This window comes from Gallus gallus, chromosome 8 (assembly GCF_016699485.2).
Source record: "Gallus gallus isolate bGalGal1 chromosome 8, bGalGal1.mat.broiler.GRCg7b, whole genome shotgun sequence".
Classification (NCBI taxonomy): Eukaryota; Metazoa; Chordata; class Aves; order Galliformes; family Phasianidae; genus Gallus; species Gallus gallus.
Window position 1 is genome coordinate 11818423 of NC_052539.1, and position 20411 is coordinate 11838833.

At 35.8% G+C, this 20411-nt stretch overlaps 1 protein-coding gene across 5 annotated transcripts in view; it reads right to left on the bottom strand.

Annotated features, from left to right (window-relative positions):
• The window catches only part of AGL (amylo-alpha-1, 6-glucosidase, 4-alpha-glucanotransferase), a 36000-nt gene extending 15595 nt beyond the window's left edge, over nucleotides 1-20405 (bottom strand). Inside the window, exons 1-20 of one of the 5 annotated variants that reach the window (XM_046944946.1) lie at nucleotides 20337-20405; nucleotides 19685-19819; nucleotides 17207-17417; nucleotides 16165-16331; nucleotides 15509-15712; nucleotides 10693-10874; nucleotides 10332-10443; nucleotides 9733-9853; nucleotides 9477-9579; nucleotides 9288-9385; nucleotides 8603-8742; nucleotides 5167-5354; nucleotides 4032-4155; nucleotides 2824-2987; nucleotides 2199-2300; nucleotides 1764-1916; nucleotides 1533-1683; nucleotides 636-760; nucleotides 416-528; nucleotides 156-290 (exon numbers count right to left, since the gene is read on the bottom strand). In XM_046944946.1, coding sequence (XP_046800902.1) covers nucleotides 156-290; nucleotides 416-528; nucleotides 636-760; nucleotides 1533-1683; nucleotides 1764-1916; nucleotides 2199-2300; nucleotides 2824-2987; nucleotides 4032-4155; nucleotides 5167-5354; nucleotides 8603-8742; nucleotides 9288-9385; nucleotides 9477-9579; nucleotides 9733-9853; nucleotides 10332-10443; nucleotides 10693-10874; nucleotides 15509-15712; nucleotides 16165-16331; nucleotides 17207-17417; nucleotides 19685-19766 — 2675 coding nt within the window. In that variant the 5' untranslated portion in view covers nucleotides 19767-19819; nucleotides 20337-20405. Of the gene's footprint in view, nucleotides 1-155; nucleotides 291-415; nucleotides 529-635; nucleotides 761-1532; nucleotides 1684-1763; nucleotides 1917-2198; nucleotides 2301-2823; nucleotides 2988-3557; nucleotides 3682-4031; nucleotides 4156-5166; nucleotides 5355-8602; nucleotides 8743-9287; nucleotides 9386-9476; nucleotides 9580-9732; nucleotides 9854-10331; nucleotides 10444-10692; nucleotides 10875-15508; nucleotides 15713-16164; nucleotides 16332-17206; nucleotides 17418-19684; nucleotides 19820-19921; nucleotides 20011-20124 lie in introns of those variants that run through there. The other 4 variants (XM_015290750.4, XM_046944945.1, XM_015290745.4 and 1 more) reach the window with 4 other exon arrangements.
• Between the last annotated feature and the right edge of the window lie 6 nt (nucleotides 20406-20411).

Sequence of the window (20411 nt, forward strand, 5' to 3'; positions counted from 1 at the left end):
AATCCTGTTCGGTATTATACATATGAAAAGAAAATCTCAGTTTTATAACAATCCAAAAAATCCAATCATAGAAACAGCAACAAATCCTGTCTTTAAATTTACAGACGTTTTTGTTCTTACTGTAGTTCTCATTTAGAAACCCAAAGAATACTTACGAGGAAAATAATGTTTTTAATATAGGTGCTGAATGATCATCAGGAAGACTCCCAGATTTGAAATGAGGACTGAACTGAATCAGATGATTGCGAAGTACACCAACAGCCTCTTGTGCCTTTGGATCAAGACTAACTCTGAAATATGAATGTATAATTTATAGAATGAAATACTTATGATAACATTTCACAAGTCTCAAAAACAAAGAATCCTAATATTCTAATTTATCTAATATAGCCATTTGGCAATTAGTATAACGTACCTGAATACTATTACACTTCCTGGTGTTAAATTTTCAAATTCTATTTCTTGAACAAATTCATTTGGCCCTTTTATGGCAGTTCCAGCTTGCTTTATAATTTTACTGTCTTTAATCTTAGAAAAGAAAACATATTTGCAACTGAAATTCAATGTCTTTTTTCTAAGGTAAAAAAATCATGACAAGATATTACATCAGAACACAAGTGAATAAGAATAACTACCTGGATATGCTCTCTGAGTTCCACTGTGAAATTAGGCAATCCATTTATAAAATGTTCATCTTTTGTGTAAGGACTAACACTTCTCTCAATAGTTCTAGCCTCAAATACTACTTCTTCAATTTTTCCTAAGGAAAGCAAAATCATGTTGCAGCTGTTAATATGGGTTAAATGAGAGGTTATACTTTTGAATACATGAACTAAAAATCAAGAACTAAAAAACTAAATAAGTAAAATGCAAGTCTCTATTGTACAACTAAAGAATAACTAACGAAACACATGGGAAGTGCTGTAACCCACAAAGCATTCATTAAACATTCATCAACTGTCTTGTTTTAAAATTGCATTTTTTTTTTAATTTTATAATAAACCATGAAATCAATTACCAAATGCTTAACTAGAACTTGTTTTTTTTGTTGTTGTTTTTGTTGTTGTTGTTTTTTAAAGCATTAGACTAGTTTCCAAACTACAGACATGGATGGTGTATTTCCAAAGTGCAATAACTTACATTAATATTTACAAACAATTTCCTTCCTGCACCCTGTACAACTAACCACCTTCCTCTTTTCTTATCATTTCACAAACACACATATATGGTGAACTTACAGCAGAAAGTTGTACAAAAATATGAAAACCTTTGAAAACCCTAAGAAAGTTTGTTATTTCTTTAACCACCTTTGGTGCACGCACATTAGTACTTACAAAAGGAGTGTTATATACTGAAAATTGTCACATCAAGTTTGTGTGTTCAAAGTTAAAAAAAAAAAAGAATAGGAATACCTTGAATTAATACACACACACACATTATATATATATATATATATATAATACATATATTATATAATATATAATATATATATACACACACACACGTTATCGCTTGCAAAGATATCCGATTACCTGGGATACACATTTCAGGTACTTCTTTACTGTAGAAGGAAGTCTTTGGATCCCTGAAAGCAGTTCTACTTACAGCCACAACAGACTGGTGTGTGTTAGGGCAATGTCTTGTCACTGCCACTATATCTTCATCAACTTGATCTACATACACCTAGAATAGGCATACCATTACAAACAGGCTCATTCCAAATTTAAATATAGAGAAATCAAATTGTTACCCCCATATCTTGCCTGATTGAAGCCTTTAGTTCCCAGCTCCTGATGCAGTCTGTTCATGGCTAGCCTTCCAGCTAGAATTCCTGTCTGGAAATTAACTTCACCAGAATTCAGGTGTGCTTGTGGATTCCAGGTTGAATAAAATCTCTCTTCAGATACTACAGAAATCTGTAGGAAAATCAACTATGCTTAAAAAAAAACAAATGGTGATTCCAATTATGTAATCAATTCAGGTTTCGTGTGAAATTAGTCAATCCTAAGTAATGCTAACTAGTTAACTGCTTGGAATTTAAAATCAAAACAAAAACATGCCAAAAACAAACAAACAAACCCATGAAAAGCAAAAACCAAAAGCTTATAAACGCACACCAGAAAAAAACAATGTTAAAATACTTAGAATCAAATGTATACATTTAAAAGTAATTGAGAATTTAAGCTGTAAACACAGACCTGGTGTGGTACTAGTTCATCATAACCTTTGGTGCTTCCTGTAGCACAACATGCCATGGAAACAATCATTGCACTTGGAAGTGCATCATATGCAGATCGGTGCTAGGATAAAAAATAAAATAAAATCATATACAAAACAAGATATATAATTCATCACTCCTGACTCAGTAAATAGAATATAAATTCAGTTTAGTAGAGGAACTAATTACTTACCACGTGTTTATAATTTTCTCAATCACAACAGATTTATTGAATCTAGCAAAAGCAACATAAGAGCAATCCTCAAATATAAGCATTTCAGTTCACACCATTCTCTCTCTCTCATCTTCTCCTGTGTAGGAGAACAGATGAACCAACATACAGAACCAATTACAGCAGCTGGAATGAAGGAGCCAAAACAGCACACTGAGTAGCTTTACATATCTTTTTCTTAGAAGACAAGATCTTGGAAGTCAGTAGGACTTTTATTTTTCACATCAAGTTTTCACCTCCAGTGAATCAGTTTTCTAAACATTGCTCAGGGAAACAAAAACAAACACGCAGACTGCATCAAGCCCTCCCATCATTCAGAAAGATCAATTTAGAAAAGAATAAACAAACTCTGCTTTCCAATTTATGTGCTTACCTGAATTGGACACTCATTGTCATGTGTAATATCCATGAACAGCGCATGCGCTATTGCTGGCACCAAGGGCCGCAAACGTGGCTGAACAAAAGAGCCAACAGGTTCACCTCCAAAACGATAAACTAACCTTCCCTCTTCATGGCTATTATAAGCTGTCATGGCCTCTACAGACAAAATAGATAATTTGCATAAGAGTAGCTACCATATAGTACAACATGCACAGAGATGTTAATGCAGAATTTTACATTTGTTATTTTGGTATGTTCAAATATCGCATTAAAACTTTTTTTCTCCAATATGGATACATGAACTTGAAATATTCTGTTTACAATAATACATTAAGGTAGGATTCTGTGTGATTCTGTGAAAGGGATAAAAGGCAGAAAAAAGCATACATCTGTAATGGTATCCCCAGAGGATTTAAGAAACTCATGCAACAAAAATCAGACACGATGCAGCATTTGCATACTAGAGCCATGCTACAGTTTCTTTTCTCACTCACTATAACATAAATGAAATATTTAACCTCCAGTAAATTAATGCAGGGTGTCTTCTCTAATTTACAGCTAGTACTGTAATTTTTTTTTTTTTTTTTTGGCTGAGAATCAAAAAGCTACAATACTTTACACTGAGTAATTACATTAGGATGTAATCTGGAAAGAATCTTTTCCTTGAAAAAAACCCACTCTCTATAATCTCCAGTTGGAAAGACAGCATATGAACAGCAAGCCTACCTCTTATTAAGGAGGTAATGCCCAGACTATTCACAAAGATATTGTCCAGCTCCTCATTTCCTGTGAACAGTTCAGCCACTACAAACAAATCAGCTCGCAACTTTCTAGCTGTGTCCAGCATGTACTGCAAAAAGCATAGCCAAAAAAGCCACAGAAAGGGGAAAGGTAGACATAAAAGAGGACAAATTTAAAAGCTAGGCAGGGATTGAAATAGGAAAAATGCCATGCAGCAAGGATAAATAGAAAGCCAAAATTAGGTAATTTAAATAGCAGTTGAGGATGACACAAACATAAGCAAAAATTAAGGTTTAAGATTCAACATAGGAGAAAGTAAGTACAACATGAAGAGAAGATAATTGCATAAGCAAAGAACATAAACATGTAAGGAAAAAAAAGCATACCAATGTTAGTTTCACATTAAAAACTCCAAACCATACATGACAATCCTATACAACTTTCAACTGTTTATTGTACCTCTAATCAGGCTGGTAATTCCCAGACGGTTGACAAAAACATTGTCAATATACTCACTGCCCGTGAAGAGTTCAGCTATCACATAAAGATTAGGTCTGACTGATCTGGCTGTGGCTAGCATCTCCTACAGATCATAATACATTTTTAATGGAAGTATCCATTGTCAGCTATGTAAAGACAATCATCAGTGTGAATGTTAACCAAATATAAATGTGTTCTTAATATATGCAATTCATGAAAATAGTCCTAACAGGTAACATTCATAAAATTGTTTTTATTTTATAGAAATTTACAAATTACCTAAATAATTCTAGAAAGTATCCTGAAGACTTTAAGCTAGTTACAACTCCTTTTTTTAAATAAAAATTTGGCTCAAATGCAACAACAAAAGGTTGGATAGAAAAGATCTATTAAGCCTTCAAAGTTACTATTCTAAAAATAGTAACAAGTATACAAATGGTAGAAGTGTTTAAACAGCTGCATTTTAGAATCACAACTCCTGTGCAGACACATCAGCTAGTTTGAGTTCTTCACAGATGTAGGTAAGCTCTGTACCCAAGCTAAGACACTGCACAGCAAACTACACAACTCGAGCCTGTGTAAAACTACTTTACTAGTTAAGTACAATTTCTGGATGTAGTCAGCTCCGTAGGGAACAAGACTAAATCTAAACAATAAGCCTGACTAACTTAAATTTTTGCTGGTGTTTTTGCCAACTTTTAAAATTATGGAACATAGAAACCTTTCTGTTTAATTCAGCAACAGTAAAACATATATGGCAAATAAACACTACTAATTTTTACCAAGTCTTAGAAACAACTGAGACTAGATCTGACATACTAGATACTAGCAGTGATTGCATTTCAGTCTGCAGCTGTATATGCAAAAAGTTTCCCATACCCATCAGTGCCTTCAGTATTTCAGCTGAAATGCAGAATGAAAACATACAATAGCTACACCACTTTGCTAACTGTTCAAAGTAACTGTAACTACACCAAAACATTGCCAGTCAAGAAACCTTGCCTACACTGAGTGAGCTTCATTCACACAAACCTGGTAGATTTTCTATAAGCAGTAGAGAACTTATTTCACAGTCAGAAGCTGCTTTATCATCAACGTGCTTAGCTTCACGTACCTCAGCTACATGAATAGGTGTTGAGTGACAGTTGTCAAGACGGACACCATGGAAATGTTTGGCAGTGATTTCAGTGTATTTTTTCATATGTGCCCAGAGGTACGGGCAGTCTTCGGGTTTGTTACCATAGCGCAGTTTCACACTGTCTCCCCAACAAATAAGCTCCCTTCTCAAGTAAACATTTGAACCTGTAAGGGAAACAAATGCACTACAGTATATATATTTTATATATATATATATATATATATATATATATATATATATATATATATATATATATATATATATATATTTAGAATGTGTACTAAAAGATGTGGCATTTTGCCTTCTACTGCTTAAGAGTAGGAGGATGCTGTGATGATGAGTAAAAATTCTAACAATAACCTTATTAACTCAAAATCTATATACCTTCTACTATTGTATAACTTCAGACCACTCCAATGGCATAATTGAATTCTATAGCAATACTGAAATAATTAAGACTGACACTACATTACATTTATTTCTTCAAATATGACAATTGTACTTCAGAAAAAGAGGGATGAATGTGGTGAATTCAATATCGCCGTACTTCAGTTCCAGAAACTTTTCAAAGTTAGTCATTTATAAAACAACATAGATATGAACAGAATCACTAGTTCAGATGTCTATGCTGGTCAAATGCTTAAAAGCATTTCACTTGCCATAAATAAATTGTCACAGCCAAAATTTAGAATATAATCTTTTGCTAATAGCAGATTGTGATGTCATAAGCCAAATTTCTTAAGTACTCAAGTGGGTAGGTAACTTAAATGGACAAGGTCCCTAAAATATTTATTCTCCACCTAACCTAGTTTCATCCACTGGTTTTATCTTCTTTTTGATGTAATCAAAAGAAAAAAAAAAACCAACACTGTATAAATTGAAGCTCAAGTGTATACAGAATAAACCACAATTTATGCCAGAGATTTAACTGTGGTAAAGACTTAAACAGTCACATCTAAAAAAATGATTTATCTCCCATATAAAACAGGTATTTGACATGACAGTATCAAGGTATTTTTTCAATGTTTATTTGCAACAAGTAATATCTGAGCACAATAAAATGGAATTTTCAATAATCAAAGAGCAACAGGAGAATTGCAATTGTCTTTGAGCCATTAGTCTTCTGAAAGTCTGTTTATATTCATTGTAACAAAGCCCAGTCAAAGCATGAATAAGCTCAGCATCATTCTGGATAGCTAAGATAGAGATACTGCATTGCCCTCAGCTACTTCCAGATTAGCTATACTGATTTTACTTTAGTGGTTGAACCTTGGATTAGATAAGAAACTTATTCATCCAAAAAGCAATCACGCCTTAGCAAAGAGATCATCATTCAATCAGACTAATTCCATAAGTCTCATGTTATGGGCATATACAATGACATATGCATATTAAGAACAAACATCTAGCAAGAAGAAAGCAGGGATTTTAAGATGCTTCTGCTACCAAAAACGTTAACTTAAGCACGGTCTACACTACAGTATCTGCAATCTTGACATAGACACTTAAACAGGAAAAAAACAATTTCAAGGGAAATTTACTAAACTAGCTGCATTTCAATTGCTATACTTGTGCCCCTACATATCATCTTTTTACACTGCTTTATAGTACACACTATTCCTACTGAGACTAAATGTGGAACACAAGTACATAGAATACAAAAAGCCATAGATCAATTCAGAGATAACACAGTAACAGAAATAACTAAAAACAGCAGCCGAAAGAAAAAAAACTCCCCAGGAGAAAGGAAAATTAGCTGAAAGGCAACTGAAAAAATGCATACAAAACACTTATCTTTACTGATATGTAAAGGAGAAAGCTAATAGAAGGCAGTGAAATGGCTGCAGATAGTATTGCAAACAGAAGGGTCTGACAGCACACTTCATTATGGAGTATCAATTGAATTATCTTCTAAAGCAGACACAGCAAAATTTGCCTTTTTTTTTTTTTTAAATTAAACTGGCTGTTGTTTGACTCAGTTTACAAAGCTACAGTCAAAACTAGATATGGCGGCTTTTTTTTTTTTTTTTTTTTTGCTTTCTCCCCCCCCCCCCCCCCAAAGAAGTTAGTATGCATTTTCCTGCATGGTACATAAATACTGTGTATTACCTTCACAAGTAATCCACTTGGATTAGGTGGGTTAATTTTCTTGGCAATGCCTGCATACACAACTATTATGAACCACATACTGATGGTGCCCCTAATGCAGGGCTGACAAATATTTAGAATAAACTTAGAAGTCAGAGACAGAAAGAACACTATTAGAGGTTAGCTTTTAACACCAACGTCAATGTTTTCAGTTCAATCATTAGCTACCCTTCCCTTTGTGAGCATAAGGATAGTCCTTTCTGTTCTGATGCAGAATATAGGCTACAAAGAATAGGAATAATAATAATAATAAAAACAAACAACACAGTCTCCGCTGAGAAAGACTGTTTTGTCATCAACTGAAATTGAAGTTTGACATAACAAAGTATTACCTAATGTCATCCTCCTCCCAATAAGTATTCAGTTGTTTTTTTTTTTTTTTTTTAAGACATCTGTATTAAAAAAATATAATCCCTGAACTGTCTACCTCCATAATGGTCAAATGTTATTTTCAACAACCTCACCCTTCTCCTGCCCTAAAAACAACCCAAAAAAATACTCACCAGTATTCTTCATTCAATTTTAAATGCAATTGAGGGTTTTGAAGAAATTATCTGTGAGCTAGTATTTTAGAAATTAATTATACAGTCTTCTCTTTAGATTATAACTACCATCAATTTTGCAATGACATATCAATGTTTTTTTCAATGTGGCTCTACTTATACAGTTATGTCAAGAGACTTCACAATACAGCAGTTCCACAGAGAGCAGAGGTGACCTGTTCCTTTGCCGCTGATGCTAAGAGGGGAGGAATGAGTCCTCCTTCACAATCTTTCTCCCTGTCCCATCCCAACATCATCTCAAGTGCTCACCTCTTAACTGTCTGACTGGTGCACAACGGACGTTTTAAAAAGCCAGTTTTTGCTCACTAATGCAACATAATATTCATGATTTTATCACATTACTTTTCTACTGTCTCGTGAAAGTACCAACAAGTAGCAGTGTTGGAACAGAGCACAAGGTAAACAACAAGTGAAATAGGGGAGGAAAGATTATTTCAATGGCAGAAAGCTGGTAATTTCTGTCTCAAATTTTGTGAAATGGTATCTCAAATCCTTTTTTATAGTTGATCGCCAACATGCTGAATAGAAATGGAAGTGCTATAAACAGAGTATCTGCCTGCCATTTGGCTTTTTGCAACTTCATAGGAATATTTGTGGAAAAAAGTTGACTAAATAAAATGGACTAAACATTTAGTCTACTTATTATGCTTTGGCTAGAATATTAAAAGGTTAACAGGACTATTCAAATTTATTTTACAAACCTGGTTCTGCAAAGTTTCTAAGAGGATCATCACCCATAACCCATCCGTTATGGGCCATGAAATAACAAGCTTTATCTGGCTGATGCATCATACTTTGTTCTTCCTCCACAGTCAGGTCTTTGAATGGATAAGTAAAATACCTATGGAATTGACAGGCAATAAAAAAAAAAAGCATAAACTGAAATTCACTGTCTTCAGAATTAAATTACGTGCTATGAACTGACTAGAAGACAAAAAAAATACAAATAGCTGTTAGAAAAGTCACCATCATTTACTGTTATTTTCTTATCGTGTTTTGAAGGAGAAAGGATGGAGGCAGCCACTGCCATGGTGTGAAGTGGTAGGGTAAGATTAAAGTCACAGCCCTTAAGATACATTAGTGGCACCAGGTACATCAGACTTAAACCTTTCAAGTGTTTCTAGTTCCACTCCTTTTCCACCTACAAGAGCAATAAGCACTACGTAAGGTTTTAGTGTCCTCTGAACACATTTAACACCCTTCAACATCACATTTGTTTTTTAAATCTTTTTTCTTTAAAATATAGTCAGTTCATTGATGGAGTTACATTTGCCTATGGAAGAGAAAAAAATATAACTGTACTTACAAATGTTTACTTTTAATGAACTTTACATTCACATTCCCTGAATGGACTCCAATAGTTTTTAGCAACAAAAAAAATAATACCTGGTAACTAGAGGATATTTTCTACTAATAGGACCTAGTTTAGGACCATGACCAGCCAGACGTTCATATACCACAGTTCCTGCAAGACAGTTGACAGCCTAGAAATAATTAGATTATGCATTATTAGAATGCCTGAATTTATTTGTAGTGCAAAACAATTCAGCATTTAAAACACAGAAGCTGTAAAACCTGCTCTTGATGATGATGAATATGTCTGTATTGTTCAGCATTCAGTTCCTCAATTCTCTTGCGAAACCAGTTACAACATTCTTCTATTGCACCTGGTCCGTTGCTTAGCAGGAAGAAAGAGCAGAGAACAATTAGAATAATTTAGTTTTAAAACACGTAACTGAAATGAAGATTTTATCTCTGAAAGTAATTTTATTTTATTTTTAGAAATTTAACTTTACAAGTAGATTTTAACTTGTGGTTAACAATGCAATACCTGTGTGGTATGAATGTTGCCAATGCTATATTCATATCTACAGTACAACCAAATCTTCTATAATCAGGGTCTTGAACTATTTGAAGATGTTGATTTGGATCAGACTTTGTGCCTATTTTGCCTGAGGACAAAGTGAGAATAGTATCAATAAAATAGAAATTACATTTAGAAGACATACAAATTACGCAGTTTAAGCACAAGCAATATATGGGTAGACAAAAAGCTTTGAAGGAGTAAAAAGGAAAAGAATATTTAAGGTATGACAGAGTTGGCTACTCAAAAGCATTCATGCTCAGTTGCAATACTGGATTCTGGTGAAAACAGTATTTTATTATTATTATTATTATTTTTTTTTTAATTTTTTAAAATTCTCCCTCTTTTCTACTAAGGGTATTTCCCAGACTACTAAGCGTAGCCTTCAAAGACTTTACCAGGGCTCAAAAGATCCTCACATGCTTAGATCAGCATGGTAGATTTCTCGCGTAACAACAACCAAGATTATTTGGTTTTCCAGCTAGAGCCTTTTAGCGTTTACCTATGAAGTTTCTTGAACTATAAATAAAGAATCCACCTGCTCCAGCAACACACTCTTCCTTTACCTTTAGTTAGAAGGGTTCTAAATTGCTGCACAGCTTTATTAACATCCACTTGGAAAAATTCCCACAGTTTAATTTTTGGATATATATCTTCCCAAATGATTTTACGGATACACTGCAAAAATAAAAAAATTATGTCAGGTGAGGCAGATGATTAATATAACCAAAGAAAAGCTAAATGCTCATATGAATTGGTCAGAGGGAAAAAATACAGGAATAAAGTCTTGTTTTGTTAAATATACCTGCAAAGTACAACTGCTGTGCGTTTCCACAACAGAATTGTGGATTGGTAATTCAAATTGGAAAAGGATTATTCAACTATTTACAATATTCATTAGCTTACACTTAATTCTCATTTACTTACATTCAGGTGATGATCATTTTCAATCAAGGGAGGGACTCCTTTATCAATACACCTTCCATCAGCCACCATACAGCTCAGGTGCCACAGAGCTCTATCTAAGACCCAGGCTGGCTTCAGGTGAGGAGAATTTACAAGGTTGTAGCCACATTCTGGATGCATCCTGAGCCACTCACTGTTAGCAGCTTATTCAAAGGGAGGAAGGAAAAAGTACACAAGCTGAATACTTAGGTTTTTTTTAATGCAAAAATCTTAACAGCAGAAAGCTAAGATACTATAGTATGTTCACGTAGCTCACATTTCAATTAAAGTTTTCCACGCTAATAGAAAATAGCATCTTGCACAGATCTGTGCATCACTGATAGCTATTTGTTCTGTAACAGTTGCAGAGACTGCAGAGAAGCTTTTTGTTATGTCTAAATATGTAAAAGTATCAGCAATTCTAAAACACTAAGGAAAGAAAAGTCACTTTTATTTTGCTGGAAATAAATCAAATAAAAAATGTGAAACTCCCATTGTATGTTGAAAGTAAAATTTACACCCCAAATCAAGATTTACAATGGCTTAAGGTGTAATATATGTTTACATTCTTACCCTTGTCTGATGCTACACATGCACAAGCACACAGAGCAAGAAATTAGGAACATACATGTCCCCCCAGAAATAATTAAAGTGTATAAAAATGGACTTCTAAGAATAGATTAGCTTGTGTCAGTAATCAAAAGCAGCTTGTGTAAATAAGTGAAAGCACAGCGGTGGGAAGGGATGCCACAGCATCTTGCACTGTCTGTGCAGGCAAACTGAACACTAGTTCAGATCAAACATGGATGTGTCCGTTTTGTGATTGTATCCAGTGGCATCCACAAGTACCATCAGGTATGAACTCAAAATTAAGGAATCTTAACTTGAAACTGGGTGTGAAATTATGATAGAATTGTATGCGTACAACAATATGAAGTTAAAGTATATAGAGCAACAGGAGCTTTAATTCTTGAAGTACAACAAAGAACAAAAAGGCTTCCATCGTTAATTTCTATTTTTGAAACTGTCCTGATCATATAGCTTAACTGAAATACACTTCAATACACTTTTTGGAGGAATCTCTGCAATTGAAAAACAACATATGCAAAAAAGCATGTGGTGCATAACAAAAAGTTGTTGCTCATGTTTTCCAAGATTTTTTAAATCATTCTTCATAGAACACATCTTAATAACCCATTAGTTTAGAAAAGCAGATAAAGTATTAGATAGAAGAAATAATGTAACTATTATATTGAAAACAGAAATAGTAATTACTGTGCCCCAAATTGTAACAGAAAAATTAACGACTAAAAAACTAGTTTGCTTAGTTCCAAGGCCAACCAAAAAAAATTAAAAGGTAAAGAAATGAGTGTACTTTCCCCACTCTGTAGCTTAGAAGAGCTATTCATACACCCTCCTGCATTACATTTCAAGACCATTACGAACATGGCAAAACTCCATGGTTATAAGGTCAAACTACTTCTGGAAGCTAAGATCTTCATGGTTTAAAATTTCATGTACAACTAACAGCACCTCACTTATTTGAAAGCTACATAAAGTAGTAATAAACTCAGGCTGATAAAAGATATTTTGGGCCAATCAGATCACTTAAAAAAAAAATACATGTACTATTTGAAATGTAAACAAACAAACAAAGCGACCTCATCCTCAAAAGCCCATACTATCCTAGTCTACTCTTTCAGCAAGAACCACAATTTATTACAAACGACTTTCATGAGTAAATACAAGGAATTCTAAAAAGGCAGTAGAGTCTGAATCTACTATGTTCCTATTGGGGGAAAAAAATAAAAAAATAAAAAAAATCAACAGGCCTCCTACTGACTCTGGTAAGGCATAGAACTACATTTTCTGATAAGAAGATAAGAAATGTCATCTGGTTGTACCAAGGAAGGTTTTGATTTGAATATCAGGAAGCATTACTTTACAGAAAAGTAGTTACGTATTGGAAGAATCTGCCCAAGGAAGTGATAGAGTTGCCATCCCTGCAGGCATTTAAGAGATGTGTTGATGTGTCTATTAGGGAAATGGCTTAGCAGTGGACTTGGTAGTCAAGAGATGGTTGGACTTGATATTCTTATGGATCTTGTCCAGCATAAATGATTCTATGGTTTATAACATCAAAAAAAAAAAATCTGCTTCTTGAGAAAAAAGATTGCCCAAAGCAAAGGTTGTGATTGCATTTGTGACAGATAGCAACAATACTCACAAATAAGTATAAAAATATTTCAATAGGAAAATGGAGAATTACAGAAAACAAGTTCTAAAAGTCAACACATCCTTATGTAAGGAAGATTACCCTATTTCATGCTGTTCAAAAGACTGATTTATTGTTATAGAAACTAAACAGAAGCAAGACCTAGTAGTGATGCTCACTGCCTAGGACTTGTTTTTCCCTTTATAAAGCCAAACAAAGGTGGTGTTTGATGTCACTGGCCAAGGGCTTGGAAGTAAGATTTACTGAAGTGTTAAATTGTATTTAGACAACAGTAGCCTCTTCTGAAAGAAAGAAAATATTTTATTTCAGCTCAGAAAAGAAAGATTTATCAATTTTCTATCTCTTGGTAAAAAGTAAATGCAGGTGAACACAGTATGCTTATTTCAGGTTGTTTGTTTGAACACACTGAGGGGAAAACAACCAACAGGGCTCATCTAGTCCGTTACCAGGCAGAGGTTGTGAGTTTATCTATGGTGTTCGAGTTAACATGCCAAAGGTGCATTCATCTACATTACATGTACGGTCAGGCCATAGTTGCTGCCTTCAGTAGAAACTAACAGAGACATTAACATAAAAAACTGACTCCCACCATTCTCTATTATAGAAGCATTCGAAAAAAAAAAAACCCACAAACATTTAAGCTTAACCACTTCATAATAAAACTGAGTTGTCTGACTGTACAGTAGGAACAGTGAAGAAGCACTGACATTTTATACAGCAGTCTTAGCTAGAAAGTAGAAACTACCACAGGTACTGACTGCTGTAAGCTGACAGCTCTTGAGCTGTGTTACCAGCATGGGAGGATTTGTTGTGAGACTACTCTGTGCTTTAGGCCTTTAATGCAGACATACTGCGGAATCAATAACTGACATGTAGTATTCATAATCCGCTCAAAATAAATGACTACCTTACCTGACTACTGTCATTTACATCCACATAAATCTGAAACATTTTATAGTTAAATCATCAAAAAATAATAAAGTCGAATTTCCTTCTGATCAAGTTGTACATACAAAGAACACCCCAAGTACTTATTTTTGCATTTCAGAAGCACCTAAAATATCTACCTCCACCTGCATATGCAAAACTACAGCTTTAGCAGTCAATGATCATTTATACACATTTCTGCTTATGCTAAATCTGGCATTTAACTAAGTTTGTAATCAGTTGTTAATCAAGAGGTTCTGATAGTTAACAACCAAAAGGGGAGAAAACATTCAACTCTCATCATGAGTTCAGAAGCTTGAAGCCAAATACAGTTTGATTAATAACTTAAGACAGAATCTTGGTCATTTGAAGACACTCAAACATCAACACACCACTTCATAATTTAAAAAATAGTTTACTCATCCATCCCATCAATGAAAAATAATTTGGGCTCTGCCTGAGAACTAACAAAGTCCTTCAGCTAATGTAACCAAGTAACAATGTGACTGCTTTCTCAAGTATATATTGAAGTCCAATAATTAGTTTTGACTAAAGTATTTCTGTCCACAAAAACATTTTCCTTGGCAGCACGCAAATACACAGGATCTCAAGCATGTGTGAGACAAACTAAACTCTTCATTAGTTGTTAAAGTGAAAGAAACTTTTTTCTGATGAGAATGTCAAAAACCAAACTCCCTTCAAACACAGAGTTAATAACCACACTTAGAGTAACATTTCAACAGACAGAGCAAACAACAGGGCCCATTTTACACTGCAGACTGATTGGCTAAGAATGTTTGGCAACAGTCAACACTGAAAAACTAAAGCAAATAAAAGCATGTAATCGATAGAAATCTATTATTCAGGTTTTATTTATTTTTTAAAACATCAGAGGACAGCAACATCAATGTTAACAGAAACTTCTTGTTCTCTCTGCCACAAGGATACTAATTAGTGCAGTCTTCAAAATACGAGTGTAAGATGAAAATTGCATTTTAAATGTAATAAAAATTATTGTAATCCAAATAACTAAACTTACATATAATGAAATACTTGACTGACTTCTCATAGTTTGAAAACAGTCCCACTGTCCCTCTCTGCAGGGCAGACAATGTTAGCTATGAAGAGCAATTGGATGCAAGAACTTCAGTGCACCAACACATTTATGCTTAAAAAAATAAAATAACAAAACTGGCTACTTCACCTCCAACATACTCACAGCCGTAACATTTCCTCCACTGCTTAATCCTAGTCCCTTGTCTCTATTCTGATTGTTATCCATGTATTAGAAACCATTAGAGCAGTAGAAAAAAAAAAAGCAGCAATAATAATTCTGTTATCAATAAAGTAGTCAGTTTAAGTATATGTTAAATTCATTATAGACTGAAAGCTGCACAGTACAGATCATAAAAATAAGCATGATATGAAAAACACAGGCATGCACAGTTCATTAATTCCATCTAAGTAGGGCTCTATTCAACTCAAGCAACAATACAAAATACTTTTTGTATTTTGTAATAACTGTTATAGACACATAGCTGTTGTAATTTCAATCATTTTTTGAGGGGGAAAAGTTAAAGGAAATAATGAAATAAAATTATAGGACCAACTTAGTTATTCACATTGAAATCATACCAGTATGATTGTAGACTACATCTGTGATGCAAAGCATATTCCATTCATTTTTCATTTTTTCCACAAGAGCTCCTATATCATTCCAAGTGCATTTTTTGTTATGGCTTGAAAATTCAGGATTTACTTCTAACTGATCAGCCAGTGAATAACATGATCTAGACAGTCCAAGCTTCTGCAGTGGTGTAAAATGAATCATGTTGTAACCTATAAAATAAGAAACCATTGATTTAATAAGAAAATCAGATTTCAGTAAAAGAACTGACAGAAGCGTAATAAGTTACAGTTATAACATATACATAAGCCTAGCAAATATCCAATATAAATTAAATCTGAATCTTTACTTTAAAATTCTAAATAGTATTTTTAAAAAAATATCCTCTAATTTCTACAAACTTCAAATCTATCCGAAATCAACAGAATACAATAGAAGTAGATTCCCATATTAGGAAATCCTGGATTTTTGCACTACTGCAAATACTTAAATCTGATTACTTAAATCTACTGACTTAATCTGTTAATTAAAATTGAATACGGGGGAAAATATTTGATCTAAAAACCCAAGAACAAATGAACCGCAAGCTCGCAGTGTAGCTTTGCTTTCTTGTCATAAGATTAAAAAAGAAAAGGATATCTGTTGATATCTATATTGGCATTACCTGTTTCTTTTGCAACTTTAAGCCTATTTTCCCATTCGTGGAATGGTCCCAGACATTTAGCAAGGAATGTCTGGAGTGTAACACAGTCCAAAGGTAATACATGGTTATCGGCTCCAACACGCAAAATAGGATCCACAACTATGTAACCTCCACCACTTTTCTCATTTCTAGGAGAAATAATTTTCATTGGTATAGTAAACACACATTGCACCAGTCAGTTTCAGAAACAAACTGAAATCCAACAAGCACAACTACTTCAAATACACAGTAACTCAGTGGAGTGGCTGGGGAGAAAGGACTGCAGGTAGCCTAAGCAGAAACACTGGAGAGACATTTATCTCCTAGGCAGCATCTCTCTACCGGGCTTAGAACAGTTGCTAACAAGAATACCATGAGCACATAGTTTTAAACTCTATGCAAGTAAGATACCTTTGTTACCTTGGGAGACAGAATACTGGTTCTTCTTTTAGAATATGGATGGAAACAAAGAAAACGCGACTGCCTATCTTTTATACAAAGACCTCCACTTGGAGCACTATCTTGGGAAAGATATCTGAGCTAAACGTCCTTTTAAAGCCTGAGGGAATTTAACCACCAGCTATCTTATGGGAGCTCAGAGTACTAGGCCATCACAGACACTGTCACTCTCCTCTGTTGAAACAAAGAAGGAAATAAATAATGTGAAATAAAGAATGACAGAACCTTTATGCTAAAAAGATAGAGAACAACCTCCTTTAAATGAAAAAAGTACAAACTAATCACTCGTGTTTAAAATTTCATGATTGAATCTTGAAACTATTCTGCTTTTCCAATATTCACAGAAAATTGATCACCACTGCAAATCTCCAGAATAGATTTGTATTGGAAAGTCTTCAACAACCTCAACAGCTGTTGCTGTTGAGCAGATTCAGATAGACTTCATTGTTGCATTTAAAAATGCAAGGAAAAAATAATGATTTTATTCTTAACAGCATTTTCTTCAGGTTAAAACAAACTAAAGGAGCAGATTGCATTATAGCTGTAAGCATAGTGCTTCACTTACCCAAGATTAAAATAGTACTGATACGACCCAGAAATTTGGAGATCTAACTTGCAATATTTGTCAGAGTCATCCTCTTTTCCTGTGGGATTGTGCCATGATAATGTTCTGAACTTGTGGCGATCAAATACTTCTCCAGAAGCTGGATAATTTGTACATACAGTAACATGCTTGCCTTGAAGAGTTGGGCCCAGTCGAAACTGCAGTTCAAACCCTCAAGAAAAAAAAAAAAAAGAAATCTCATCAGGACTAGGCATTTCTACTCTTTAATAACAAACTGTAATTTGGTTTTATGTCAAGCAGGAAATGCACTAACTAGCACATCTGCCAAGACCTTTTTCAGAATAGTATATTTCTACAGCATCTTTTCCTCCTGCCTTCCAAACATTTTTCTTCACACACTCCATTTAAGTCTATCACATTACTTGCCGAGCACTTTTCATCTCCCATTCAATTTGTTCGGCTTTGCTTTATAAAAAGTGTTAGAAATAAAATGCAACACAAGATCACAGTCATCAGATTACATACAGTTTTAGGCAGCTTGTATTACTGTGAAAAAAAATACAATCTAAAAGGTAAAATTAAAAGTTTACCAAGTCTACATATTAAGCTGATCCATGAAAATATCTGGAAAAAAGGAACAAATTCAAAATCATAATACTTCAAATTCCTTCATTCTCTACTGAGAATTCACTAAAGTATGAATTCCGTATGCTTTAACTGCAAGGTGATGGATATCTATGTGCGATCTAGAGGGTACATACTATTAAACTGAGAGCTCAGCAAGTTTAAGTGAGCTTTGTATACATGCTGCAGCTCACACACACTTCAGGGAGAGCTATATTTAGAATAAAGATACCCATGATAAAGGGACTACAGTTAAGTTTAAAATATTATGTGAAAATGTGTTGTAGTTTGTTCAGCTGGATATGAAGAATAGAATTTAGCCAGCAGGTTTCAGAACTGGTCTTACTTGAAGGTATGAGAGCCTCTTACCATGTACCTAGCTAGCTACAGAGTCCTTTCAAATGACTGAAAGAGGTGCAAGTGCTTGCACCTCTACTTCTGACTTCTATTGAATTACACACCAGTCATGAAGGTGACTGTAGTAAGAGCTACTAGCCCTAAGGTCAACAAAATTGGAATTTTAAGAAATTCATGTATTTGTAAAAAGAGAAAGCTGTTAATATACACATAATGAATTTAAAAGATTGAACAGTCTTAGAACTATGCTATCTTACGTTGGAGCAAAGTAAAACAAACAAACCAACCCAAATAAGTGTTAATCATGTAGAATCCTAGCAGATCTAATATCAGAGTTTAATCTCTGAGTACACATACATCCAAGTCTCAGCAAGCTTACACCTTCTTTTATTAACAACTACTACACCAAGAATTTCAGAAAAAAAACAGTGGTTTTAGGATCTGAATGTCCTCCATGTAAAATGAAGCTCATTTTACTGCCAACAAAAACAAATCTTCCATGAAAAAACTCACTTCTGAAGGCTTAGTGCACTTTCTCTGGTACAGTTCTGACATTTTATTGCAGGGATGACTAAAATTAGAACACAGGGATATATGGCATCAATATCTTATTTCCTGTAACAGTTATACTGATACATAGAATGCTGTGCTCAAAATTAGCCATGCCCCTCAGAGACTGCCACCAGCAGAGGTGTTCTGAATGTTTGATAGGAGTGCATTGCTGAGCCCTTCCAACAGAACTTACACAACTGGTAGGAAGATAATAACAAGGGTTGGGGCCAACACTACACTTCTTCCCTCATGACATTTTTTAGATTATGTTGTCAGAAAGTTTTTAAATTGATATACTTGAAAAGAGTTCTTATTCTCAGGAGTCAAATCTCCATCCTGTTTACTGAAGTACTTTCATGTGAGACTCCAACATAAAGTGAAAATAAGCAGGAGAGTTTCATGAGCAGTAACATTTGCATCATTAAGAAAAGGCTCCTAAAACAGGCTTTGACTTTAGAACCTGAATTTGCTGACCAGCATAATAATAGACCAGTTCTAGATAGGATTGCCTTGGAGAATACACTTAAGAACACTTTCAAAGAGAAATATCAAGTTCATATTAGTATGCAGCCAGAACACCAGTGCAGCACAGACACAGGAAATCTAACAGGCAAGATAAGATTTAGGGGCTGAGGGTCCTGTATTCTCAAACAGGACCTCAGACATTACAAAAGATTTCTATCAGTACTCTGCTTCAATATTACTGTATTAAAGACAAGGCGTTGCATAACACAGCACAGATTAACACTACAGTTTGACTTATGAGGACGTTTCAGGGTCAGTATAGCCCGGTTTGTACAGGGAGAACCTCTGTCCCACAGGGGCCGCATAGAAAACACTAAAAGAGAGGGAAGGATAAACAGAACCCTACAACAAACCGCCCCCCTTTTCTCGCTGGCCGAGGGTGGTGGACAGCCCCCGCCGACCTCCCGTCACCCGGCCCACCTTGCTCCAGCCTGAAAAGGGTCTTGTCCAGCTTCTCCATCTCGTTGAGGTGCAGCAGCCGCGTCTCCTTATGGCTCGGCATGGCTGCTGGTGGCCGCTCGCGGCGGGCTCAGCGCTGGCGGGGAGCAGCGAGCCCTGCCGGGAGAACACACACAGACACACAGCCCCAGTCAGCGGGCACCCGGCAGGCAGGCAGCCGGCCGCTGGGGAACGCCTCCCGCCGCCGGGCCCGCTTACATCTTCCCCAGCCCCGGGGCGAGAGGAGACGGGGCGCGAGCAGAGAGGAGGAAGGGAGCACCCCGCCCTCCCCCCAAGCGGCAGCACCCGAGAGCGGTCCCAGCCCCGCAGCTGCCACAGCCGCCCCCGGGAGGGGGGGCCTGGCGCATGTCACTCCCGCGCGCTGGAGCCGCCGGGCCCCCCACACAGCCCTGCCCGCGCACCTCGGCGCCCTCCACGCTCACGAGCGGGCCTGCAGCGGCGCTCGCGCAGCTCGCAGCGAAGGCAGCGGCGGAGGGGGCCGGGACAGTCCAACCGCTCGCAGTCTACAGCTCTGGGCCGGCCAGCAGCTCGCGCACCCCCTAACAGCGGCGACAAATGCCCTCAGAGCACCTTTCCCTCACTCCTTTCCTTGCTTTTCTGAAATAAACTTTACCGGCTCCGCCCGGTCCGCTCCGAGCAGGCGGTGCCGGCACAGCTCGCGCGAGAGCCACGTTTCCGCCCTGGGGCT